The sequence below is a fragment of the Genypterus blacodes genome, unplaced genomic scaffold (assembly GCF_046128005.1).
Source record: "Genypterus blacodes isolate CSIRO-AG114 ecotype Tasmania unplaced genomic scaffold, CSIRO-AGI_Gbla_v1 ptg000107l_1, whole genome shotgun sequence".
NCBI classification, from domain to species: Eukaryota; Metazoa; Chordata; class Actinopteri; order Ophidiiformes; family Ophidiidae; genus Genypterus; species Genypterus blacodes.
This window is the reverse complement of record NW_027466911.1, coordinates 605476-632784: the sequence shown is the minus strand read 5'-3', so window position 1 is coordinate 632784 and position 27309 is coordinate 605476. Positions and strand designations below refer to the sequence as shown.

Genomic DNA, 27309 nt, shown 5'->3' with positions numbered 1-27309 from the left:
TTACTAACTCCTTTATCTCCGCGCGCGCGCGCACACACACACGCGCGCACACACGTACACACACACACACACACACGCGCGCGCACACGCACGCACGCACGCACGCGCACACGCACGCGCACACGCACATCAATCTCGGTCTTGCTCGGCCGCTGTTTGAACACCACGGCACAGTTGCGGCGCTGGGCCGCTTGGGGGCGCCCTGTCCTCGCCATGTGCAGGGGAGGAAGGCGAGACTCGAAGCTGGACTGTTTACCGTGACGTCAGTGTGCGGGACTGGCGGTGCCCGGGCTCCTGCACTCACTCTGAAACTCCTCTCAGCACAGCGGAGGATACATCGAGTCCCTCGCAGCTCCGCGGAGTGACTGAGATGGTTCCTGCGCCCGTCAAAGTGGACTACAACTACCGCGTCATGAACACCTGCGCCTTCCTGCTCATTCTGACGGTTCAGATCTACGCCGACGGCATCGAGGGGCCAACAGGTAAGAAACAAGCCTCATCTGCTGCTGGAACTTTGGTGTGTGTGAGAGAGAGAGTGTGTGGTGTCAGCGGTGCCAACTTTGTGCCACTGCACGTCTCCAACACATCGCTGCGCTTCCTCCTCTTTGCAGTCGCAAGTGTGGGACAGGATGGATCCGTGTGTGTGTGTAGTAACTTTGACGGGAGGATTATTAAGTTTCCTCCGCCTGTGAAACACTTTCTCTGGGTTATTTGTGGAGGATCGAGCCTCTTCGTTTCCCTAAACACTCCGCTGTCCCTGATGTTGCTCCACACCTAAAGGCGCCAGGGAGACAAACACATGTGTGACATTTGTAATCCCAAAGTTTAGAAAGCAGTTCAGTGAAAAAGGACAGATCTCCACACACACAAACACACACACGCCTGTGACCTTTTGACAATTGGATCAATGTTTTGTCTGTATTGTAGCAGCGATGGATTCACTTGTTCACCTTTTAAGTTTACATCCTAATGGAGGGATGAGTCATTGGAATGCAAACAGCGTTAAAAACAGTTTCATAATCACGGACTGTGGGTGAAACACTGTTATATCAACTGAGCAGCGCAGTAACGGATCTTTCTCACGGTTTGACCATGAAACCACCTCTGGATCTTTACTGAGGGGGGGGCGAATTTACATTTTTTAAATTTATATCCTGGTTTTGTTACAACGTAAAGGATGTTCGACAGCGAATTTGTATTATAGCAGATATTGATATTGTATTAGAACAGAATTGCTCCTTTCAGCTTTGAATTCTGGCCGCAGTGTTTCATGGGGATAAATAAATATCCCTCAGCGAGGATATGGAGAGAGATGTTGAAAAATAGAAGTCAGTAAACTATATACAAAATCTGTCATTATTTTACTTCAATTTAACCACTAATGTATGCATTTAGCTGCTTCTTACCCCTCTCTCTCTCTCTCTCTCTCTCTCTCTCTCTCTCTCTCTCTCTCTCTCTCTCTCTCTCTCTCTCTCACACACACACCTAAGGTCATAGGAATCATGTTGTGCTGTTGGTCACATTTCCGAGAAGCTTCTTTCAATGCCTCATAATGTGACACAGTGTCAGTCACATGCCAGATTATAAATTATTTAATATATATTATATTATTATTTTTTTGGTGATAACACTTTGGCCAAGTGACTTCATAGAAATTACTGGCATTTCTGGCATTCGTTTGAAAGGCTGGAGATTTGGCTGATGCTTGTGTTTTTCTGGCTGAGAGAGAGAGAGAGAGAGAGAGAGAGAGAGAGAGAGAACGAGAGAGAGAGAGAGAGAGAGAGAGAGAGAGAGAGAGAGAGAGAGAGAGAGGGACTACAGTAGTGTATGACCCGGCAGAACAACAGCAAAACAACAAATCCATGCAGGCAGAATGTGTCTTGTCTGGAGCCGAATGGAGCAGATCATTAAGAGGAATGTGCTGCGACGTAAGAAGGATTAGATTGCAGGTAATTAAAAGAACTGAGTGGAACAGCGACGCTCCACTAAGGATGTGTGAGAGTGTCGACCAGAATTTACATGATGCCGCCCTTTTCTGTTTGTTAACTGGAGCATTTCAACCTATTTTTTATTTAAAGCTTCCCATCAGCCTCGAACTGTTTCCTCTATCCGACGCGCCTTTGATTCCCATCATGCCTCTTGGAGTGTGTTTACTGCGGAGGAGAAATTAAGGGACGTCTCTGCGGCCTCGACTCCATCAAAATTCCCCCACGTTTCCTTTGATTAACCGTCTGCGTTTATGGCTGTGATTGTGTGAAGAAGACCGTATCTTAACCTTGAAACTTAATAGCAGTTAATGCTCTGCCCGCTCAATCTTCCCAGCTGGAGATTTCTTTGCCCTTTTCCCACCAAAGCAAATCCATATTTTCTATATTTTATGCTGATGCCACGGTCAGCCGTGACTGTCAGTTCAGGGGAAGAGGAATTGTTAGAGGCGATGAAATATGGAGAGCTCTCTGCTGCGCTGGACCCACTGTGCGGTTGATAAGAGGAAATAAAATCACATCCACATCAGTTTTGCCCAGGAAACACAAAGGGGCCGTGGACTTGAAAGACCACTGTGGCACGGAGCGATTTAATGTGATTTTCATGGTGTGAAGCCCCCTCTGACACTTCAACTTGTCTGTTCTCTCTTATGGGAAGGGAATGGATGCTCACTTACCATCTGTCCCTTCCATTAGCCGAGGATGTTGTTCAACTGAGTGGTGCCATGTGAGCCAATTATCCCGCGTCACATGACTCATTTCCCAGTTTGATCTTAAGTTAAGACAGAATACCCGTTTGCCGGAGTCGCCGCTTAATGAGACGGCGCTTGGATGGAGATGAGAGAGACGACGCGGCCCAGAATGCCGAGCGAAAGCGTGGCGAGGAATTCATAGAGCGCAACATCAGCTGCAGCATTTAGAGATACATTAAAGAAAAGCATGAAGGTATAAATATAATAATAAAGACGGTACAGTGACAGGCAGCACATGAGAGGGAGCGCTTCTTTACGTGACATATAAAAATTAGAATTCAATTACGTGATTACACTTCATATGAAATAATATGTTGAAAAAAGCATTGTTTTGATACACGTAAAAGCACTTGAAGCACCGACTGAAATGTTGTATTCCAAAGGTTGACGGTACGTTGCACTTTCATGTCAGGGCTCCTATTTGTTGCTGTTAACATTTTGGTTCTTGAAAGCCCATTAGATGTGTTTGTGCTGCCTGTAATAGGTACCTGACTGAATGGACAAAAGTACCGGAGATGCATTTGTGAATTATTGCAGGTAGGAAAAAAAAACTACTCCCCGTCACATTAAAATGTTGCCTTTGACCACAGAATACTGGAAATGTCCCCATCGCCCCCCCCACCCCCCACCCCCCACCCCCCACCCCCTCCGCTGCAGGAGCCGGGCCACCATCTGTGGATACAGGGCGAGGGGGGAGGGGGGAGGGGGGTGAGGCAGGAATTGGGCCTAAATCAGACAGTCGCCTCCTGAAAAGATTGGTTGATTTCCATGTCTGTGGGATCATGGGCAGTAATTCAGGGAGCAGATGGAAAACTTTGCAGTGAGGCGAGTGGGGATGGGGGCTGAAAGGGGGGGGGGGGGGGTACTGAGGAGTGAGAGGAAAGCTGAGAATGACGGCGGGATTTATTCCGAGCGAATGTTTTGTTTCCAGACAGGTCGTTGCCGCCTCGCAATGGTGCCGTCCATTCTGCATTCTTCAGCGCTGGCGAGTGATTAAACTCTTATGAGACCAGGCCTTTGCTCTGCAGACGGCCTCTTTCCGTTTCTGTCTCTGATCTATTGTAATGTGCGGCGGTGTGGAGGGGAGCCAGGCCACAACTGGCTCACTCGTTTCAGAAAGCTCGAAATTAAATCTACTGTATGTGGCTGGATGCTCGGGGGCCCTGATAATGCAGTCATCCTCGCTGAGCTCATGTCCAGCCTGGAGCCTTCTCCCGTATGTCTGACTCTCATTTTCCTGTCACATCTCACTGTGGGCTGTGCTGTGGGAGTATTCTGTGCATTCTTTATAGAGCACTGCAGCTTCTTACTACCAGTATGCGTAATTATCCCTGCTTAACATATCCTAATAATCTGTGTGAGTCGTGGTCTTCTCAGATGCAGGGTTGTTTTTCTTTCGCTCCTCACAAAAAGGTCAAGCAGAGGTTGGGAGCCATGTTCCCTCCGAGTCAGACGAAGAGCAGGTTGCTGCCTCTGAGAGCAGACCTGTGCCAAAAATCAGGATTGTTTCTGCAGTGTGTCTCCGGTGCCATTTAGCCCGGCCCTCCTCTGTGCGCCTGTGCTCAATCATATCAAAGCCCACTGACCGATTCTGCAGCCCACCAGAGAGCTTTGAAAGGAACCATTCGAAGGGAGAGCCAGGCAGGCGAGAGATAATTATTCACGGCACTTATTAGCCCGTCGAGGTCTTCTTTTTTATTGTAAGTGTATTATTAAAGGGTCGGGAATCAAGAACAGTCCATTGGACCAACAAGTGGGGAATCAAAAAACTAATTTTCTTCCTTGGAAAAGAGTTAAGTGACCATGAGATATTAGTGAATGAGACACTTGAGAATTAGCATGACAAAGGCTCGCTGACATTGGCCTGGCGTGTCCCTAGAATGTTTGCAAAGGGGATAAAGACACAGGATCCTGGATTAAGTGGTCACACCATTGTTCTCCCAAACTAGTCCATGGCAAAGATTTATTTCAGTTTTTCATCTACTGTCAGTCATTTTCTGCATTGCATTGTTTTGTCCAATTTGTATTCTGTGCTCTGAAGGTTTTAGCATATTGATGAAAATACTGCATGCACGTGTGTGTGTGTGTGTGTGTGTGAGTGGATGTACAGTTGAGAGTGTGTGTTAAACAGCAGCAGCCTTGTTCATTAGTGTGTTTGCATGCACTGTGGAGTAAACAGAGGAATCGTGCATTGGAGTGTTGCCATGCAGAAAGATCCTATGGCGCTCCGTGATTCACTCGCTGGCTTCGTTTACAAGCACACAGTAGTCAAACTAAGAAACAACATTAAACCAGGATGTTTACCTGAGCTGTGTTCATAATATACTGCAGCGTATCCGTTCCCTGCTCTGTATTCTTTGCATTACAGCGTGTTTGACCATATGCATATTTCATGATATTCCTAGATCTTTATCATTCAGAAGTTTGCCTCTTTCCTCCTTAATTCTTTCCAGCAGAGATGGATGTTTATGCTGTTAATGTTTATGTTGGATGTCATCATCTAACATCTGGTGTCAGAAAGTGCTGCAACTTGGCTTGAAAACTCCAGATTGTGTCCGTTCACAGCCCGGATAGTCTGTTTGATATCAGCCTGGACCACCTTTTAGTCGGACTAAGCTTAGTCAATCAGACTGTTGCATGCGTTTACATGACCGTATCTTGGTCTGACTAATGTGTAACCATTCCTGTGTAAGCAAAGCTGCTGATGCTGGCAGGAGCTGGAGCCGGTGCCGCATTGTGACTCCTCAGGGCCGCTGTAACTCCTCGTAGTTCCCTGGAAAAGAGGCCAAGCCTGAGATTTAAACCTGGTGGCCCAGCTTAGCCCGTCCCTTCCTGCTCCTCATTCCACAGCAACAGCCAGAGCGCCGTCCTCAGTTCCCCAGACAGGTGTTATTAATGTGTTATCGATCCTTCAAGCTCCACCAAGTCCATTTTACTTAGATTTGATCAAAGTGGCATCTTGCCTGTAGCCTGTGAGTTTGATGCGGGGGTGTGAATTAATCACCCACACAGGACTTGCATGACTTCAGCGCATATGCTGTCTGCTGGGCTTGCAGTGGTGGAATGGTACTTGCATTGTACTGAGCAAAGAAGTAGAAAGCCTGTAAAACATGAAAGAGCCAGCCAGAGAGATTCATTTCCATAAGAAGGCTGAATATTACAACAAAAGCTTTTCTGCACTGGAATATCCCGGTGATGTTCCGGCCAAAAAATGATGGCACTATTATGGTCATTATCACTTGGAAGCATATGTTTTAGCTGTATAATTGACATGGAAATTTATCTTTCAGTAAAGATAGGCCAGGGTTTATAGTTTGGATATGAAGGAACTGCGTAGCATCAACACACACACACACACACACACACACACACACACACACACACAAACACAAACACAAACACACACACACACACATTTCCCAACAAAGACATGAGCTCCGGTGTGAGTTGTTGCCGTTTCAGTCGCAGCGTTTTCCTCCCCGAGGTAGCGAGCTCCAGTCTGCAAAAAGTGGGTCTGCAAGACTGATGCCTCAAGCTCCGCTCCCCGTCCCCACCCAGAGGAGAGAGAGAGAGAGAGAGAGAGAGAGACAGAGAGAGAGAGAGAGTCTCCCGAGCAGTTTATATTTAGCTCCCCGGCTTTGTTTCTCTTCTTTACCTTTCCCCATATCAACAAAATCCACAGCCAGATTCCTCCTCCTGGTGCTCTGTAGCGCTCATTTTGAAATTCCCAGGTCAGTCATGTCAGAGTTCGGGGAGAGGCTGGATTGCTGGATTGCTGTGTCGAGCTGTGACCTGTTGTTAAGCTGCCTGTAGTTCTCTGCAGGTGATACCCTGAGTGAAATCTGAGCTGCTCACACTCCGTCTAAAGTCAAAACAGTCTCTCCAGGCCATTTGTCTCCCTGTCACAGATGCAGGTCGCATTTGTCTTCCTGGCATGAATCTGGCTCTCTGAGAATAAGTGGTATTTCTTGTCTGACCAGTCTCTTTTGGCAAATGTCCTCCCATAGACCCAATTCAGAACTCTGCATTCAGTCACTTTACACACAAACCTCACACTCATTACAGACACACACACACACACACTTTCTTCTAAACTTTATGAAAATGAAAGGCACTGAAGTGTAGCAGAGCATGGATATCTCCTCTAATACGCTGACTTAAAGCAGCAGCGTGTAAGATTGCGGCGTAGCTTTAATCACAGAGAAAATTTTAACAACCTCCTCCTCCCCTTTCCCCCCCGCCAAGCCCTGGCCTCGCCTCCACAACTCCCGACAGCCGACAACACCAGCGCTTCTGCAAGGACTTTTATGACCTGCATTTGACCCTGGACTATCTTATCAGTGTGTGAATACGGCCATATATTTGTAAATTCTGCCCACTTAAACCAAACCCTTTTCATAACCATAACCATAACCCATAACCTGAAGATGTGATAACGTTTTAAAGATGAATGTAGGTTGGAAAAGGCTGTTAAGATTCTCCCCAACATGAGACATGACAATTTACGTAGTGTAACGTTTTGGGCTCAAAGGTTTTCCCCAAATTCCCATCAGTAGGAGGTGCTAAAGAGGCATGATGATGATTTTCGGGTGATTCCTGCCTAGATTTAGTGCAAACCATTCTACAAAGACTTTCTTAAAAGTTACACAAAATCACTTTAAGACATCAGTGTTAACAGTTTAAAATCTTAGTAGTTAAAACTCCTTAAATCGGTGTGACATTATGCTGGTGTTCAATTTCAGCGTTGCTTGAGTCCATCCCTGTTTGTTCTTTATTACTCATTCTGAAGTGGACCCGTGGGACTGCCAGTTTGTCACGGCACAGTGCTGATGCTCAGCGCTGACAGCTGCTGTTGCTGGTGGATTATGGGTAGGTCATGTGAGAGCACAGGTGCCAGCTGGCATCACATCAGTCACTTGACCAATTCCAGACCTGTGGAGCAGAGAAAACTTAACTCATACCAAACACAACGGCAGAATGATTTGAATTTTCTACGAGCGACTTTGTATGTAAATTGTTGACAAGGTGTTTTTGACGTTAACGGCTTTTAATGAGTTTGTTTGGAATGTTATGAAATCATGCAACGCCTCAGTGAAAATGCAAACATCCAAATCACACCAACTGGAGTTTTTCCACAACAGTGATACGGAAGTTGCTCGGAGTTTCATCACAGTTTCATGCAGGGGAAATTACACAGATGTCTGATGGGTTTTCTGGAAAAAACTGTTGCAATGTTTGATGTTATTGCAAAATGCATGCAGTCTTTAATCCCTATTCAAGACTACAGTGACTTTATGTCCACACTTCATTGAAATCTAAATAAAACCTTTAAAATGCAGAGTTGTGTAGTGCGCTGTGATTCGCTGGCACGCTGCCTTCTGACCTCTAGTTGAAGAACAAAGCCTTTCTTGAGCGACTTTTGTAAACAAAGTTGGACCCAGGCTTGGTTTCTTTGTTCTGACTCAGGTGTTGAAGTGAGACAGAACAAAGGCAGCGTTTATTGATTTCTCAACACAGCTTGTCACGGTCAGCTTATTGTCTTCTTCCTTTTCAAACTTAACTTTAGATCCTACATGACCTGCCGTTACAATCCTGCCTCACTCTGACATCCCTCAATTTCAACAGGAGCATCAGAACCTTTCCATGAAAACACACATTTTCTTGCCTGGTTCATGTTTGGTTGTGTGGCTGAATGTCGCTCAGAGTTGTCCCTGTTATCCTCAGGTCACACTGTGCACTGACACAAGCACTGCCATCACTCATTATGAGCTGATTCATTGAAAATGGTGTATGTTATTTATATTTTTTGACAAGGTGGCATGGCCGCCTGAGAGATGAATCTTTATTTGTTTCCAAATGCATTTTAGACAGAGTGAATCAGCTCTGCTGTGACATTAATGAAGAGAGATCACCTGTGACCGGGAAAATATGTGCTCTTTATCTTCAGATGTCCTCCACCACAATATTATCTTGTTGCTCAGGTATAACATCATCACAATTCCTCATCGTCTCCTTATGTCATATTGAAATGTAGGCCCAGACAGAGAGGCACTCTTCTCACCTGAAGGCGGGAGTGTGTGGCTTTGACAGAGCTTCAGAGCACCCTGACCACCAGAGGTTGACTTGGTCAGCTGCCTGGCGTTCCTAAGAGACAGCTCGTCACAGAGTTTCAAAGATTGTTTGTTCAGGAGGGCTGGGAATAGGGAGCTGATTGGGGTTTATGGGGCCGACGTGTCCCAGACCTTCAGTGTCAGGGGCCTTTCCTTTTCCTTTCCATAGTAGGAATTAAGTCCCACTAATGTGTGTAAGTTTGCCAAACTCATCTATTTTTCCACATTTTGCGCTGGGTTGGCACTGGAAATTGATTTTTCTGAACATGCTTTCCCAAGTGGATGATTTTTGGAAATGCTGGTCTCACACTGTCTTGTGAACAGGGAAGAGAGAGCTTTTCAAAAACGCTGATGCATGAGTGTGATGTGATCTACCGTAAAGCTGCAGGCTCAAGTGGCCAAGCATGCCCAGAACAGATAAAAGTGCTTCTCTGTTATTTTGGCATTTCGATGTAGAAGGCAAACTGGAATATAGGCGGAAAAGTTTCATCATACTGTACAAATGTTTCTTTTCAGAGCGCGCGGTCATGGCTAAAGGCAGAGTACGATCTGTGTGTCTCACATTAGTGCTTAACCAAAGTTATGCAAGAATGTCCAGAGAGCCCACGGGGTGTTGTTAACAAAGAGCTTAATTCAGAACCACAAAAAGGAGATTAGAGTCATTACACTGCCCTGCTGTGTGTAAGTGTGTGTGGGTGAATGTCTGCATGCACACTGGCGAGTGTGTATACTTTCTGTATGTGAAAGGGGCAGATGCTGAATGTTCCCACCCGGTTATATGTAAATATTTGCATAACACCTTTAGCCATTTTGAACTTACATAAATCACAGCCATGTGGATTATGAGCTTTGTTTGTTGTCTTCCACAGTGTGAAAATGCTAATAAAAAATTACCATATGGTCCTTATAACATATTCTCTTGAGGAGGAATTCTTCCCCCTGTAAGGATCAAACACACGGGGCTTTGGTATAGAAACGAGCCCAGAATGAAGAGCCTTTGTGTTCTTAGGGAGTAGGAGGAGTATACAGTGCAGTGGGCATGCGTGAGTGCATGCGTGCGTGCATGCGTGTGTGCATGCGTGCGTGCATGAATGTGTGCGTTTCTGTATTTGTGTGTGTGTGTGAGGGACGTCGGAGCAGGTCCTTTGTGGCCTTTGTCTGTCCGGTCAGCTAGGGTAATTAGGAATCAGTTTAAACTGGGATTATGGATGGAAAGAGGCTCATGTCTGCGGCCAGGAAAGGAGAGAAGAATGCTGGCTAATGTGGCTTTACTGCTGCTTTCATATGACAATAAGACGAGTGACTGCAGCCCTGTTGATGCTGTCTGTGCTAATAGGCTTTGCTGCAGATAGCTTTGTTTACACAGCGCTCGCCACCGTCCCGTATTATCTCCCCTCTTCTCACTTTCAAACTTTCATAATTTGTCTCCATCTAATTAGAGCAGGGTAATGTTTTGCAGCGCTCTTCCCCGAGGTATGTTCAGGAGTGTTTGCCTTACACCAGCACCTTTGAAAGGGAACACGCGTGATTGTTCATCTCTCCTGTGAACGCGTCCGCACACACACACACTCACACACACGAGCTACTTTGGAGACGTTTTTTGCGGGATGTAATTAATGTTCTCATTAATTAAGTGAATGAGCTGTAAGGCAGAACTAAAAGCCTGGTACCCTGGGGTGCCAGCCCTCCTCCATGTTCGGAATATGTGATTGCTGAAATAGATAGCCTGTTGTGTATAGCCATAGAGACACAAGCGCTTTTTTCTTGTTACAGCGGCTCTTTATTGTGAGGTAACCTGATGCTCGTGGCCTCCATAAGCCATTCCTTTCTTGCCCTTTAGAAAGGATGTGGAAGCAGGCTAGCGTGGATAATAACAATGCAGGGAGAGGGATTATCCGGACACAAAAAGGTTACACCAAATGGCTCCCTAATCCATGCCGTTACTCCTGTTTACAACAAACCTTCACATTTATCATTTCTGATGTATTTTAAAGTGTATCAGCGATGAAAAACCTTGCTGTGATGCAGCAATGCCTCATTTTGACCTCATTTAGAGGGATTGGTGGGGTTTGTTTTCAGGACCAGCGGCACACAGGAATGTGTTTGTCTGGCTAACTTGGATTTATTTACTGCCAGATTGCCTGGAAAAGCGAAAATGGGGGGAAAATTTCTCCCAGACAACTTGACTTCCTAATTCCCCCTTTCTGACCTGGGATAAGCAGCAAGGGTTTGATGCTGTGTGCCGCCGTGAGTCAGCGAGAGCAGGAGAGAACTTTGTGATTGGGATTCAGTGGTGGTTTTTGGGGGAGTTTTGCTAGCTGAGACTGTCATTATAGCGGATGAATTAAGTAGTTTTTACCTCTCAGAGGAGGGTTCCTCGCTTCACTGGGTGTCTGTTGGCTTGGTCAGGCATATGTCCTCCTGGGGGAATGGGCTCATTCACTGCTGAGGCCATGGATCGCAGGATTTATCCCAGTCCAATGAGTCCCTGTGGCGCCGTGAGCTCCAGCTGAAGGGTTTGAGATTGCTCTGTCTGTTTGTCCTTCTCTCTCCACAAAGATCGGGATGAGGGATTTATCTTCCATTTTTTTTGTCATTTCTCTGCGGCTTCACCCCACGGTTGACGCCGTTGTGGTGGGTGAAAGGTGAGGGTGAGAAGGGAAGCGATGGAGAAGAAAATGTGGCTTTCATTTGTGGTGATGGAGACGGTTTCAAATCTCTGATGTTCTGTTCCAGACTCCACAACATCGTTTACAATGCTGCTCTTGTCTCACTTCTGCACAATGGGGTTCAATCCAACTGCAATAGAAGTACAGCTGTATTGTACAACTGTAATTTATACGATTGAAATGATTTGCTAAAATATGGATTTGCAATTATTATCCCCAATTTGTTATTTTAGTTAAACTTCTTCTGATTTTTCTTGTTGAGGTTTGACACGGCACAGCTTCTCTGTCGTTTGCTCTCTCATGTCTTCCCTTATTAAAAAACTCACTTTTAAATCTGTCTCCACTCCCTCTGTGTCTTCCTCTTGTCTCTGTGTCTCCTCTCTGTGTCTCCTCTGCCTCTTTCGTCAGATATTTCAGGTAGACTCAGATATTTCAGGCTCCACAGTGTTTCAAGTAAGAGTGCTTTCGGAAGGAGCTCAATGCAGACATCTCCCTCTGTCTCTATCTGTGTGTGTGTGTGTGTGCCTTCCTCCCCAGGCTCTCATTAAGCTGGTGTGTGAAGGTGTGTGTTTCTGGAGGCTGGGGGGGGGAACACGTGCTCTTGTGGAGGTTAAGAGGCTCCCGACAGAGACATAATTTCCCAGCCTGAGGTGACGGGAGACGCTAACTTCATTAGCCAGTTCCCGCTTTACAGATTAACTCGATTATATTAACCAAGACTGTGTGGATGGACAGACCACACACCTGCAGCAGAAATATCTGCATGTTACTGCCTTGTCTTTGGTGTGTATGTCTGCGTGTGTGCTGTTGTTACCTGTGTGTGTGTGTGTGTGTGTGTGTGTGTGTTTGTGTTTGTGTGTGAGGGAAGGAGGGTCAATTGATCCACCTGGGACGTTTGACTGCTCTGTAATTTGCAAAATGACTCATCTTCACATAATGAGCAGTTACAGTGGCAGAAACGCCTCCCTGTAATTTGAATTAAGTCTCACTCTTGCCTGTGCATGTACAAACAAACACACACACACACAGAACACACAGGATTGACCCGTTACTCATTTTACATTTTATTGCTGTAATTGCTTCCATCTTTCTCTACCCGCTGTTTCTTTGTTATCTTCCGGTCTTTTTGGACCATGATACATCCCTACGTTCAGGAAGTTCTCCTTGTTCTCACAGTCCAACACGTTTTCAGAAAGCAGTTACAGTTTTTGTGTGAGAGCCAGTTGATCCACATGTGGTTTTCAGTCATCTCCTGCCTTCAGACTGACTCGGCTCCTTGTCTGCTTAATTGGCGGCACCTGTTGTGTAGAAAGAATCGGCAGCCTCAAGGGATTTAACCTTTAGCTGTCACTCAAACTGCTTCTAACTTCTTCATTCTTTCAGGTAGAGAAACCATTCAAACATTGTTCAGGGCTTCAGGCTTCAATCTTTCAGGCACTTCGTCAGCATTCGGCAAAACCTTTCAGCAATTGCACATTTTCTTCAGGAATTTCATTTGTAGTTTCATTCTTATTTTATTTAATTTTATATCATTCTCTCGGTGTCACCACAGAACAGAACGTCAACAGTCAGTGCTTTACATTTGGACCCAAATGGCGGATCAATCTTTTCACAACAAACAAGCATTTCCTTTTGTCTGGTGTATAGTAACACATTGCCCTTTTAGTCCACAGAGGACAAACAGCATTAACCTCTTTTAACCCTGAATTGATCCGTGGCACCTCCAGACTTTCTCCTCTACATTATGTGATGGGTTTGCTGATATGTTTGTGCCCTCTGAGCCCCACGAGGCCCAATGTGAGCAGGGGAATTAGTCAGATAAGCTTGAATCATTAAGGGAAAGCAGTTCACTCAAACAATGGGTCACTTATTATATCTTCCTGACCGTTCTACAGTCCCGCGCTCTCACTCTTTAAGATTTTACTGACCAGAAAATAGTCAAATTTCATCTCCTCTGGCCGGTTAGAAAAGATTTGTCCAAAGCCTTCTGCGTGAATCTGGGTGCTTAAGATTAATGGCTTTAAATCTTGACGGCGAATTACGTGCGGTAATGACTGTCTGTGTCCTCACTTACCTGTGTCATATTTTTGCTGTGTGTGTGTAGGAGTGTGTGTGACATATTCTTCCCCCAGACAGAGTGCCAAAGTATAGAATTCACAGACGAGGCTTTAGTGCCTGACCCGACTAGAAAGTATTCCTAAGCTCCTGTCAGATGTCTGCTGAAGCAATTTTTCTGACCTACAAATACATTGGCAACACACACACACACACACACACACACACACACACACACACACACACACACACACACACACACACCCTCTTGTCAGCCCAGCAGTCATGTATCCCGGTCAAGGTGAAGACATGTGAGTGGGTGAAGTTGGCGCAATGCAGACACATGGAGATGAGCGCAGGGAGCGAGGGATAGAAACGCACCACTCACATGTTCCTGCCCACTGTGCTGTCTGGGATTGTCAATCTGCAGATTCACCAGATTGCCGGGGTCATGTGGCGCCGCCGCCGTTCCATTGATAAAGCACTTTGAGGAAATGAAGAATGAGCCGATGCTACCTCTGGCTTTAAAGAGAAGAGAGAAATGTGACGCTTGTGAAAATGAATTTGTCCGGGCAATGATTGGGCAGGGCTGTTCAATTTCCTGGGTGTTTTGCAGCTCATATTACTTTCATCAGTCAGGAAACACATTGTGACGCTTGATAAAGCCTTGCAGTGTTGTAAATTAGCAGAATGACTCCTATGTGATTACAAGTGCAGAATGTCATTTTCAGAAAATTACAGTTTTTCCGTAATAGTATATAATTCCATATACGTTATCGTGCCGTCGTGTGTGGCACAGGTTTGCAGTGGAGGCAGACAAAGCACGACTCCCAGGCATATTGTTGGCGCTCGTATCAACATGAAAGCATAATGCACTGTGTTGTGTTGTTATTATCTCTGCGGTCTGTGTTTCTGGCCTCCGGCAGGGCGGAGGAGCTTCCTGCAGGCACGTCCACGCCTGTTTTCCGAGCACCCCCCATGTTACAGATGCGATCAGCCGGCTGTGTGGTGAAGTCGCCTGCCTGCCCTCACGCCGCGCCCTTTGATAAAATCACCCGCATCATGAAGAAATAACCGCGCTCTGATGGAAAACAGAGCCGTCACCTGACCAGGAGTGGCGGGAGCATGGGTCACGTTATGAGAGCGGGGCAGGGACGCATAGCGGAGTGGACAAATGGACTTGACTTGCAACAGGGATATGGGGAATAGAACAATATGGACACAGAGCGTTAGCGGCTTAGGGTGACACAGAGGTCAGGAGTGTGTTAGTGCCTCAATGTCTTAAATTTAAACTGCTAGATTCCTGGTATAGCCTTGAACACATAAAAGAAAACTGCCTGTATGGAGTTACACCACAACACACACAGCAGACACACATACACACTTACACCATTGTGAAGCAGAAGGCTGTTTCTTTCATCTGTGCTTGGATTATTAAGAGGAATTGGAGTTTCTTTTCACTTTTCAAAGCGAAAGTCGCTCTTACCTTGAGGAGGAATAAGTTGGGAGGGATGGAGAAGCTGTTCTGACTCATCGAGTTTGTGTAAATCGTACGTTTTTACACAGTTCATCAGTCATATCTTCACCTACGCCATCCCCCTGCTCCTCTGTGGCCTCAGGCTGCGTGTTAACAGGGGTCTTCTCTTTCGACGACCGCCTCCTTTTTTCAGTGGGAAAACGGTGTGTGTGTGTGTGTGTGTGTGTGTGTGTGTGTGTGTGTGTGTGTGTGTGTGTGTGTGTGTGTGTGTGTGTGTGTGTGTGTGTGTGTGTGTGTGTGTGTGTGTGTGTGTATATGTGTGTTCTTGGCAGCAGGGGAGCGTTTTGAATGACTCTAGCGTCCGCAGCACAAAGCTGGAGAAGTTGAAAATGATTCTTTTTTCTGCAGAGCAGCAACACGCCTCAGATGACTGCTCTCTCTGTTCTTGTAGTGGTGGCAGCACTTTCCATGGCTGCATCTTCTTTATCCATCCCTCCTCCTGTCCACAACCTCCCTCTGCCTCTCTTCTCCGTCCCTTTCTTGTCCGCCTCCTCTCATCCTTTCAGTTTATTTCCTGCCTCTGCTCCGTGCGGGACCTCTTGGCGTCCTGCGCGGAGCCTCAAATCAACACCAGCGGCAAGACCGAGCAGAGCCGGCGTCAGTCCCACAGCAGCGTGAGACTGACGGGCTGTGCAGGCAGATGCGTTCAGCTTCACTGCCTGCCCGTGTGGTGTGTGTATCTCTGTGTGAGTGTGTGTCTGCGGGGTGGATGCAGAGAATGAGAAATAGAGGAGGGGAATAGATAGATGGATAGGATAGAGGAGGAAAAGAGGAGAGGGGGACTCGCTTTGCTTTTGTTGAGTTTACATAATTAATGTTTTGTTAAACAGAGCTGTGTCTACACAAAGTATCCGCTCTAATCACAAATGTAAATATTGTCTAGAGAGTGTGCAAGTAAAAGTGTGAATGTGTAGTGGAGGTGTAAAGGAAGCCTCCAACTCATTCCTCTGGTGGATACAAGTAATTAAATTCAAGGTAATAAGAAACTGGAAACTCTCATTACCTCCTCTCATTCAGATGCGTCTGAAGCTGAATTCATAATGGATCTACTCGATGAGTTGTGATACAGTAAATAATCAAAAAGGCTTTTGTTATTCTCTCTGCCTCCTTGTGAGGGAACCAGTTTGCCCAAAGCATTCCTGCGGCGACTTCTGAATCTGATCGTTACCGTTAGAGACGGAATTCAAACCAGTGTGATGAGAGCGGCGTGTTGGTTGATGGCATCGTGGGGTCACGGCTGTTTGTCATGTGGTGGCAGACGGACTCCAGAGGAACCACAGTGATTAGCCTCCAGCCCAGGGGAGCGTGCTGCTGTGCAGGACCTGCTCGCTCAGCAACACACAGGACATTCATCACACACACCTCACACACCTCACTGCAGCCAACGCCCACTCTATCTATCTATCTATCTATCTATCTATCTATCTATCTATCTATCTATCTATCTATCTATCTATCTATCTATCTATCTATCTATCTATCTATCTATCTATCTATCTATCTGTCTGTCTGTCTGTCTGTCTGTCTGTCTGTCTGTCATAATGAATATTGATCATTAAATAGACTTGCCTGAGCCGAGTGCAGCAGTTTTGTTGACCTACACACACACACACACACACACACACACACACACACACACACACACACACACACACACACACACCTGCCATTGCCGAGTGTTTCAAGCTCACATGCTGCTTTTGCTGTAATTCCCATTTGTTTTGGAAACCCTAACACTGTATTTATTATTATCTTAAAGGCCGCCATGCTGGCACTCTATCTCTTTCTTACGCCTCGTACATTTTACAAAGCAGAACTGTAAACTAAATTAATTTCACAATCAAGCTGAGCCGACTCTGCAGTTTTCTATTTAGGGTGAACAGACTTCAGAACACATTGAAGGCAGTGATGCTGAAAGGAGAGTGACAGTCTATACTGCACTGTACTGTGTTTTCCTGCTTAATTAGATGTACACACACACACACACACACACACACACACACACACACACACACACACACACACACACACACACACACACACAGGTGAAGAACAGCCAGGCGGATGCAGTCTAACTCAGTAGACTATAATTCTGTCTCAGCGCTCCATAAGTCATATCCATAATGCACAACATGTAACTGTATGGCAGTACAGTTATCACCGAAGCACTGTGATGAATAACTGTAGATGAAACAGCTTAAATATGCTGCTGACATATTGTTGGCACTCAATGGATGCACAGCACCGCGCCGCCCACTGAGTAATACACTGTCTGCAGCCGGCCTGTTAATAAAGTCATTAAGAATCTTTATAAAACTACAATGTGACTTATAAATCTCCTGTGGCATTCAACTCATTACTTTTTATTGGTTCTTATTTCAATATATTTTCTTTTTCAAATGTTGTTTCATTTTCAGTTTTGGTGCCAGTTTAGCTTCACGCTTTTCTTCCTTTTAAAGAAAATTTCGATTTCATTTGAGCTTTGAAAAAGAAATGAAGAAACTCACACACACACACACACACACACACACACACACACACACACACACACACACACACACATTCATTGTCATTTAGTTTCTAGTTGCATTTTTGCGGCTATCAGATGCGCCTTGTTTCTATGCGTGTGTGTATGTGTGTGTCCATGTTCTGGTGGTCACACACAGCTGTCGGTTGCTGTGTGTTCTTGCTCATCTTCGTCCGGAGGCTCTGAGCAGGACTGGTTGGGCAACAGTTAAACCCTCTGCAGCAATCATTCACGTCAGACTTTTTCTTCCTCTCTCTCACACACACACAGTTTGGCTGCTTAAGCCTGTGTGATGTCAATAACACATTTGTTAAAGGCCGGCTGGGCCCACGATGGGGACCACTCCAGCTTCATCGGGGGCTTATTAGACATCTGTGTGTCTCCTATCGACCTGTTAGGTGTGCTGCAGCGTCCGCACCTCTTCCTCGCCGCGCTCTCCTGGCTTTTGCTTTTTTTTTTTTTACATCTGGCGCCGTCCTGCTGACAGCTCGCTGTTCATACATAAAAGCAACACAGCGGCTGACAGCAAATTTGTCTCGCTGAGGTTTTGGCTGTAATTGTGCCTGCAGATATGATGACCTAGTTTGAGGCAATGAAGTGATAACTGACTCAATACAACTCTGAATGGATTTGTGATGCAGCTGTTGTCCTTCTCCTTCACGTCCCCTCTGAAGCAGTGGACCTGTCACTCCTGCTGCCTTCAGCCTCTTTAAGTCCAGTCCCACATTCTTCACCGTCCCAAGTGTCACTCCTTTTGCACCATGGGAACTTTTTAAGGAACTTTGCACAATTTTGTTCCTGCTCCAGCGTGGACCCTCCTTAGTGGTTCAGGGTGAACCAAGTAACACTGATTGGTTGTGCAAGACTGCCAGTTTGCAGGTATAGCTTGTTTTTGGACAGTAAAATGTTTGGTGCTATTCTAGGACATCAAAGCGTTTAATAGAATTGATCTGCTTGTATATTTCCTCGCCTAATTGGGCTTGAATGCTTTTTTTCACTGCTTCACTGCTTCTTCATTCATCTTCTTCTTCTTCTTCTTCTTCATGCTTAGATGACTGGCAAAGATTCTAGAAGGCTTTGTCAAAATATATTTATTAAAACGTGTTTAGAGGATCTATTTGGAAGTCTTTCTTGGCTGCTTTGGAGAACTGATGAGCCATTAATGACCAAATGGTATCGTCTTCAATTATGAGACCGCTGTCAAGACTGTCTGCATAAATGCCTCAAAGTGGAGCAGAGGAAGAGCTTTAATGTGAGAACAAAAATAAAAAATAATGGAGATTTGGCTGTTATATTTTACACAAAACACTGACTAAACCACTTGTGCAATAATTCTCCAGGCTTGTGTAATTTTGATGGTTGTTCCTAAGCTGGCAGGCAGAGAGAGGACGGACATGTTGTTCAGCACTAATGGCTCCCTCTCATGTGTGCAGTCCTCCACGCTGTTATGGGCTCTATAGGCCTGTGATGGGCTCAGGTCTTTTGTCAGTAACAGGAAGTGTGGATTAACCTCTGTCTGTCTGTGGTGGCAGGGTCACATGTCCAGGGGTCGGCGCTCTTGACCCCGTTAGAGTTCCTCCAACCTTTACCTTGTTTGATAATGAATGTAAAAAGAGGGAAAGAGCCTGAGCCGTCAGTCCAGTGTGCGGCGGCTGCTCGAAGTAAAATTTACATTTGTGAGGAATTCACTCTCACAACGTACGAGCACTGCCAAGTGTTCGTATTTATAGTGAACTAAAAGTGCCAAAGGCAAGATTGTAGCTCTTATTTATGTTCAAAGACATCGACTGTGATTGAAAAGGCACATTGCTCTTTGATTTAGCGGGCAGTATCAATCAATCAATCATCAGTGTGCATGCGTGTGTGTGTGAATGTGTGTGAGCGAGCTCGCCTCAGGCTGCTGTGCTTCATCATCTCCACAGTTGCATATGGGCAGAGATGGGCCTTAAGGGAAGCAGCCCGGCTCAGATTCCCCTCAGTGACGTGGTGGTCGACTCTAAATGCTGCCAATGTGATCAGATGCTGCAGGATCACGTAGCAGCCAGCTGCCTCTCGTCATGGCTAACACAGTTTGACATTTGTTTAATTGTATACATTGAATGGACCTCCTCCAGTCGTCACAGCAGTTTTCCAAGAGAAATGTTGTTATATTTTAATTGCATTTATTGCGTTGGCTGACAGATGGAATGTGCTCAGGCTGGTGTGTATAAAGGAGATATTGTCGTCTGAAAAGCAGAAATGTTTCCCATCAGACGGCTCCCTGTTTAAATGAAAACCTTCACCGTGCAGCCGTTTAAAATCTCAAATACAAATTTTACAAAACCAAGAAAGACGCTTTGATTTATATTCTGTGTCTCTCCTCACTTCAGTCATTTGGATTTTGCTCTGAATCTCTGCCACACTGCTGGAGAAACGTGTGAAATGAAAAACACGCTCAAATGTGAATATCTGTCGGTTGTATTTGAAAGTTTTGTGCGTTTTCCTCACCACGTTTCACCCCCACATTCCCACCCGAGCTCGTGGTTATCATCGCTCTTCAGCCTTAGCGCTTACAGGCAAGCTTGTGCTCGCTCATAACTGACATGCGTCCCCTCTCCCTTCCCCACAGGGCCCCGGCTGAGTTAAGAATAGAATAACTCCTAAGGACACATTTTCTCCACATCTGAATATAGTCGTGGGTATTTGCTTTGATCTTGATAACAAACCAGTGGCTCAGTTTTCAAAAAGTGCAGTGTTAACAATAATCTGAAGTGAAGTTTTGGACAAGGCCCGATAATGAAGTGTGGTTATCATCATACGAGTGTTGTGGAGGGACTGAGTTTTGCCAGATGAACCGGCTGACCAGGAATGCTAAGCAGGGTGCGACAAGACCGTAACCTTCTAGAAGACAAAGATTCAAAGCACTGAGCAAACTGATTGCCCTTGTGTTCACCTTGTCATCTGATAGCTCTGTGTGTGTGTGTGTGTGTGTGTGTGTGTGTGTGAGAGACAGAGAGAGAGAGACAGAGACAGAGAGAGACCGAGTCAGTTATCTCCGATGAAAGATACTTTCTATGCAGATGAGATGCCGAGTATTTTTAACCATGCGAACTACGCTGGATAACAAATTGTTTGTTTTGGGACTTTGACAGAGTGTTTGAATATGTAAATAATACAGACAGGAGAGGAGGAGGTGGGCGTATGTGGGGGGGTGTAGACAGAGATAACGCTGCTCATTTGCAGTCATGTTCAGCCGTGAGATGATGTCGTTCTTCATGGTGACATTGCCATACTGGACTCAGAGTGGATGTTAATGGTGGAGTCCTGGAGTCCCATAGCTCTACATCATGTCCGTCTCTCTCTGCTCCATCGATCAGATCGTGATCCTGATTAAGGTCATCAGGTGTGTGCATATGCATTGTTAGTTGCGAGATCCAAAACAAAAGAGCATTTTCTGTTATGAATGGACTTGTTTCCCATAAATTATGTTGTGTGATTAAGGCTCCCATCGACCAGATCCAGAAGAATGCATGGAGCCTTTAAATGACCTCGTAGCTCTTGGTAATCATTATTTCATTGTTTCAAATGGTAGTAGTAGTAGTTTCCACATTTCCTCATGCTAACGTATCATCTTACAGCTCTCTGTAACTTCTCGTTCTCTGATTCATGCTACTGTAGACAAGAAATCATCACATCAAACCTGGCAATAAACCACAAAGTCTGTTTCCATTACGGTTTTGTGAATTAATTCTTAAACCAAACAAGTCATCTTTCCCATATTTGAGGCTTTTTTCCTTCATAATTCGAACCTTTCCATCATTTTTGAACTCCCACCGCAGGTCAGTGGAAACCCCTCGATTAAGAACGAGTGGTTTAGCATATTTAGGCCGTAAAGCCTGAATGAAATCAAAGGCTGCTTAGTCGTGGTCTATTCCTGGCCAGCTCCAATTAAGTCTTAGCCGAGGTGAAGCACATCCACCCCCTGATCTCCTCCCCACACATCCACCTCTCCCCTGTGTGTTCATGGTCTAAAATCAGCCTAATTTTGGAGGTGACCTGCTGCTCCGGAGATTAAGTTATGTATCATTCCCCTAATTCTTGCTGACAAGTGTGTGTGAGTGGTGAAGCCAACTTCAGCAGCATGTCACCCACTAACAGATGGCATAAATCATTCTCTTAAACGCTGCATTAAGTATTAATCATTCTCCGCGCTGTCACTGTCACACTGCTCGGTGGGCCACAGGCGTGCAAAGTGTGATTAATGGAGGGCGAGATTTAAGGAGCCACTTTGGAGCCCCCTCCCCCTTTTACCTTGCATCCCCTACTGGCTGCGGCAGATGGGGCATCTGCACCTCCGCAACGATGACCTCCGAGACGAGGCCGGGCGGATCATGGAGGATAATGTGGATGTGGTCTCATCGGGGGGGAAGGAGAGGGCAGCCAAACGGATGAACCCTCATTATTGGCCAGGATTGCTGTGATGAAATGGTTCATTTGGCTTTTCCATGTGTGTGTGTGTGTGTGTGTTTCGTTTCTGCAGAGGTGCACAGACCAGGAGAGAAGTTGTCATGGGACCCACACTATTATCTAAGAGAGAGAGAGAGAGAGACTCGCCCTCTGCACCAACACACACCATGAGTTTGTCCTTCTGATGGGAAAAAGTCACAATTTGCTTGAGAAGATTCAGTGTGAAAGAACACGATCACACACATTTGTTAGCAAATAACAAACACTTTGTTTGCCCAGCTGACGCTCTGATGTAACTGTTGTGCATTTTGCCGCATTTTTATTGTTCAGATTCATTGTTTGCTTTCTCTCTAATATTGTTTGCTTGATCGGTCGACAGATGATCAGTGGGAAGTTGAAGCACAACATTTTTGAAGAAGGAAAGAACCGATCAAACACTTGGTTTCCATGGTAATTCAGGTTTCTCCATGCTCCGTAGGCGTGAATCTGAAGAATGTTTAAAACATATATCACGACATCAGAAAGGATGAAACCCTTCAAGGTTTAATAAGTTCAGGTTTAATTATTAATACGATTTTTGATGTTAATCGGATTTTCTGTGGGATCTTATATTTCCATCCAATGACGGCGTTTGCAGCATTTTACAGTAAATAACTTCATCTAGCAGCAGCAGCAAAAGTTAGCAGAGAAACGGACAGAGAACACAAATTAGCGCATGACATCAAAATATCTTATATATAGTATATATATGTATACTTTTTCTGAAAACATGGGTTAAAATAATAATAATAATAATAATAATAATAATAATAATAATGGACTGCATGCTAGCCTCTTCTTCTTAAATTGGTAACTCACGAGAGACAATTCACAGTCCAAACAATAACCGAACAAAAAACATCCAATTATTCAGCGTATTCACTGCATCTCACTCCTCATTACATCATTAGAGCCTTCAGGTTTCCACTTATATTCTTGGTAAACTCTAATAAATTCAGCTCTGTTCTGCGTTTTTGCCAATAATCGATCAATCAATGTCCTCCTGGGGTCAGTGAGTGAGTCCTACGTTGGCACGGCGATGTGTTTTTAGCAGTGATTCATGGTCGTGGTTCATGATGCTGGTTTGAATCTAAGCTTCCTTTATCTGCAGTGGCGGCGATGGCGGCGCCGTCCCGTTGCTTAACACTCTCTGCTCGTTGCTCCACACACCCTTGCCCCCCCATTGCCCCCTCGGTCCCTGGCGCCTGCTCTTCTTGCCAGTGCCCTTAATCTGATGTTGATGCAAAGTGAAAGCCCACTGGCGCTCCTGCGACATCGCCTCGCAGCCCCCTGAGCCTACTCGGCAATCAACTGCCTTTGCGTTCCATTTCCTTTGCTCCGGGCTCCAAATCTCCCCCATCGCTCCACTCCACCCCCTCCTCCGTCCCCCCCTTCACCGCTGCTGGGAAGCTGGACTCGGAGCTGCAGCTGATGTGGTTTGGCGAGCCGTGCAAAGTGAGATACAATGTGTAATTATGTTGTCAGAGGAAATCATGACGGAAGGATCTCAGTCTTTGATGCAGCAATGGGATCCTATCATTCTGCACCATCCCTCTTTGTTTAGCGCTAATGAAATGGAGGCCCCAGCGTGTCCATGGAGTCGTGCTCTCAGCTAACGGAAGCTTAAGAAACCCAGTCGGTGCTCGTTGTCACCAATCTGAACTGTTGTCTCCTCAAAAAAGCTTGTTAAAGAGACGCAAACACGATGCCTCACCACTGCACTAACAAAGGGCCTTTTGGGTGAGCGGCTGTGTAATATGCAGCCTTCATTATTATTACAAACCTCACACACACGTCCATGCAAATTAATGAGTGATGTGTAGTGGAGCTCTGCTAGACGTCCTCCCACTGTTGCTTTTGCAATTAACCTTGAAAGATAACCTTTGAGAAGTTATTGCACGTTTTTTTCTTAATCCCCAGTGTCTCATTGTGTACATGTAAGCAATTAGGCCATAAAGATGTATCAGAGTCTCGTTGAGATTAAATTCTGTTGATTTACAAGTTTCACCTGAAAGAAATAGAGTGAATTGGGAGAAAACGCAATTCTTCTAGGATCTGACGCTATGAGCTTGTTCCCAGATTTTTCTCTTCCTCTCTCTCTCTCTTACACACACACACACACCCACACACACGCACACACACACACACACACACACACACATAAACACACACACACACACTTATGAAAGCCATACAAGATTCCATCAACACCTGCATTCGCCGCTGGAGTGAAATTGCAATTTCTCAGACGAGAACCATTGCCAGACACAACAAAAGCCGTCCAAATCCCACATAATCTGATTTTGTAATGAGAGCACCAATGTATCTCTCTGAACATCTTCCTGAACACAAGCTACACACACACACACACATTTCCTCAGTGTGTGTAGTGTGCCAGCAGCGGCCCTCCACCAGTATGGAGGTGAGGATATCAGCGGGAGACGGCGGTTTCAGCCTTATGCCAGATTCCTCCCGCTTTTTGCCACTTTGAATCTTCTCAGCAGGTCTAAAACTACTTGATCTCTGATTAAGACCCTTAACACTTCTTACTTTGCCTCTGTAATGAGGCTGTAAAAGGCCCAGTGTGAACACTCGTAGCAAAGCGGCTCATTAGAAGCTGTCGGTACATTGTGTTTATGTAGTTATTTATGGGCACACTCGTGGGTAGATTTCATAATTGTAATGATGCTTTGAGAAAATTCAGTTACATGGTGGGAAAGGACAATTTGGCGTTATTATTATTGTTATTATTATGATAAGGGAAAGTTGTACTTCTGAAAGGGTAGGAAGGTGTGAGCAGACATCTCATGAGAGGATTGGATTTTTTCTGACCTTTAACTAAATCACAGTGGTCTTTCAAATCAGCTAAGACCTTTCACGATATGTCACCGTGAAAATGTATCTGAGGTGCGTTCGTGGTCTGTGATCCGTCTGTTAAGCCGAGGTGGAATAAACAAGGTGATAAATTATTTTTGCTCTCAGAGAGCTCAACAGATGATTGGCCTTTTTTTTTTTTAACTCAATTGCTCCCTGATGGAAAATACATTTTCAAATGGAGTCAATACAAAAAACATTGCTTTTGTACAGGATTGGCCCTCAAAGATAGGAGTGTTTTAGTTATGTTTTAGTTATTTTTGATTATGGTTAATATATATGTAATTTAGTGTTCTACACCCACATCTTAGATGTAAAGGTGAATAGTTAAGTAAGGAGCCTTGCATGCTTTACGTCAGCTGGTGCAGGTGAAGCTGCTGAGAATGTGTCTCAGTTTTGAAGTTAGCAGACAGCTGCAGTCTCACTTCTTCTGTCCGTCTAAGCTCACAGCCATCTGTGGCTCTGTAACCTCTCGTCCCCTCTGTGCCGCTCCCACAACCCGACCCGACATGTGAGGAGGAGGCAGCCTGAGCGGCCTGAAGCTCCACCAGCCAGGCTGAGCAACACAGCAGAACGCTGATAAAGCTGAAGCCTCTGGATGCTTCCAAGTTGGCTTTGGTCATGTTCACAGTGACTACATCTGAATTTCTGCTGATGCAGTGTTAGTTAATTCCAATGCTTAGTCATCATGCATTTTTTTAAGAATAAGAATTTTTGGGCAAAAAGGTCCTTAAGATCTCAAAGGATTTTATTGTTGTTGTTGTTTATCTTTATATCTGCTATTTGCTTTGAAGTTATTGAAGAGCTTCAATAGAAATATTAATTATCAATAATGAGGCACAAGTGGATGCTTTTCATGTGTCTGCCACTTACATGCTACTGTGAGCAGGAAGGCGGCAAACATCCAGGAGTGTGTATGGGTCTCATTATTTTGGTAGCAGCTGCATCTAACAAGTGAAGCCTTCGCTCACCTTCATTCAGCACAAACTCTGTGCTGGATTTCTGAAAGAAATGCAGTGAAAAGTTAACCAAACCCTTGCAGGGTCCAAAGGGACCATTTTCTGTATTCTTGAGATGTTTTTATGTTGAATTGGATTTTGTGTAGGAAGATCTGGCAAAAGCACAGAGCTCCTGGCTGTGGAGCTCCTCCTGAACGGCTGTGAGTGTCCATAACAGAAGCTCCACATGGCTAAATACATCAAACATCAAAGCCAGATCAAATAAGCAGGCCAATTAATCAAGTACCTGACGGGTCATTTTTATTTTGTAGTGGACACAGAAGAAACGTCTCCAAGTGGCTGTGTCACCTGTTTAAATGCAGACAGCTGCTCCTGTCATTCACAGTCTGCTGCACTCCCCCACTTTCATAGTCCAATAAAGCCCAGTATGGAAAACAGATGCCTGAGACTGACAATGTGCCGGTCGTCAGTGCACGTTAAGCACGACCGCTGAATTTGTATGGAATTTCTTGCACGGCGCTGCGTTCTGCTTTCTACACATAAGGAACTCATCAGCGCTCAAAGTGGCTGAAGCTCTGCATCCTAGAATCGTTTTTTCGCGGTGAATTCCTAAGCGTGGTTAAAGAAGAGCAGCAATCAGCAGAGACGGAGGCTAATGATCGAAAGGTCATCGCTCCTCTGTTTGTCAGACTCAGTGGAAAAATCAGCCTCAGTGTGTGCGGTGCGTCTGAAGGTTCTTCCTGCGGTGAGCTTGGGCCCATTTTTCAACCCTCACCTCCCTCACAATGGGCCAATAGTTTAATTAGCTTGGAGTCTTGGCAGCCGCCCCGCTCTCCGTTCCCCACAGGACCTTCACCTCAAACACTGCCCCCTGCTGGTGGGACCTGGTCCAATAAACAGTGCAGCTCCCATGCTCTCTTGCTCTCTTGCTCTCTTGCTCTCTTGCTCTTTTTAGCTCTCGCTCTCCAGCCTTAACTGTAAACTATTCACTCCCTTTTCATATTTGCACACCGCTGCATATTTATGAAGTATTGCCTCGTCGCTTTGAACTTCTGCACGACCTCACCTGAGATCAAGATTACCGTGTTTATAACCTTTACCTTGAAACTCACTAAATTGAAGTGGAAAAACTGAAAGATCCCCTTGCATTAATGTGTAATGTATATGATAATGGGACTCTAGAAGTTATTGTGTTCAATGGCACCATGTTCACAGGTAATTACCATGCAGCTGCCTTTAATTAAAGCGATTGTGATCTGAAATGATGAACGGTGGGGTTTCCATTTTAAATGCATCCTATTGTAGATCGCTGTGGTCTGCAGAGAGCTTACAGAACATTGATGGGATCTCATTATT

The 27309-nt window shown here is 45.3% G+C and overlaps 1 protein-coding gene across 1 annotated transcript in view; it reads left to right on the top strand.

Annotated features, from left to right (window-relative positions):
* The first annotated feature begins 286 nt into the window (after window positions 1–286).
* Window positions 287–27309, top strand: part of ptprub (protein tyrosine phosphatase receptor type Ub) — a 131614-nt gene continuing 104591 nt past the window's right edge. Inside the window, exon 1 of the mRNA XM_076160814.1 lies at window positions 287–482. Coding sequence (XP_076016929.1) covers window positions 371–482 — 112 coding nt within the window. The 5' untranslated portion in view covers window positions 287–370. The remainder of the gene's footprint in view (window positions 483–27309) is intronic.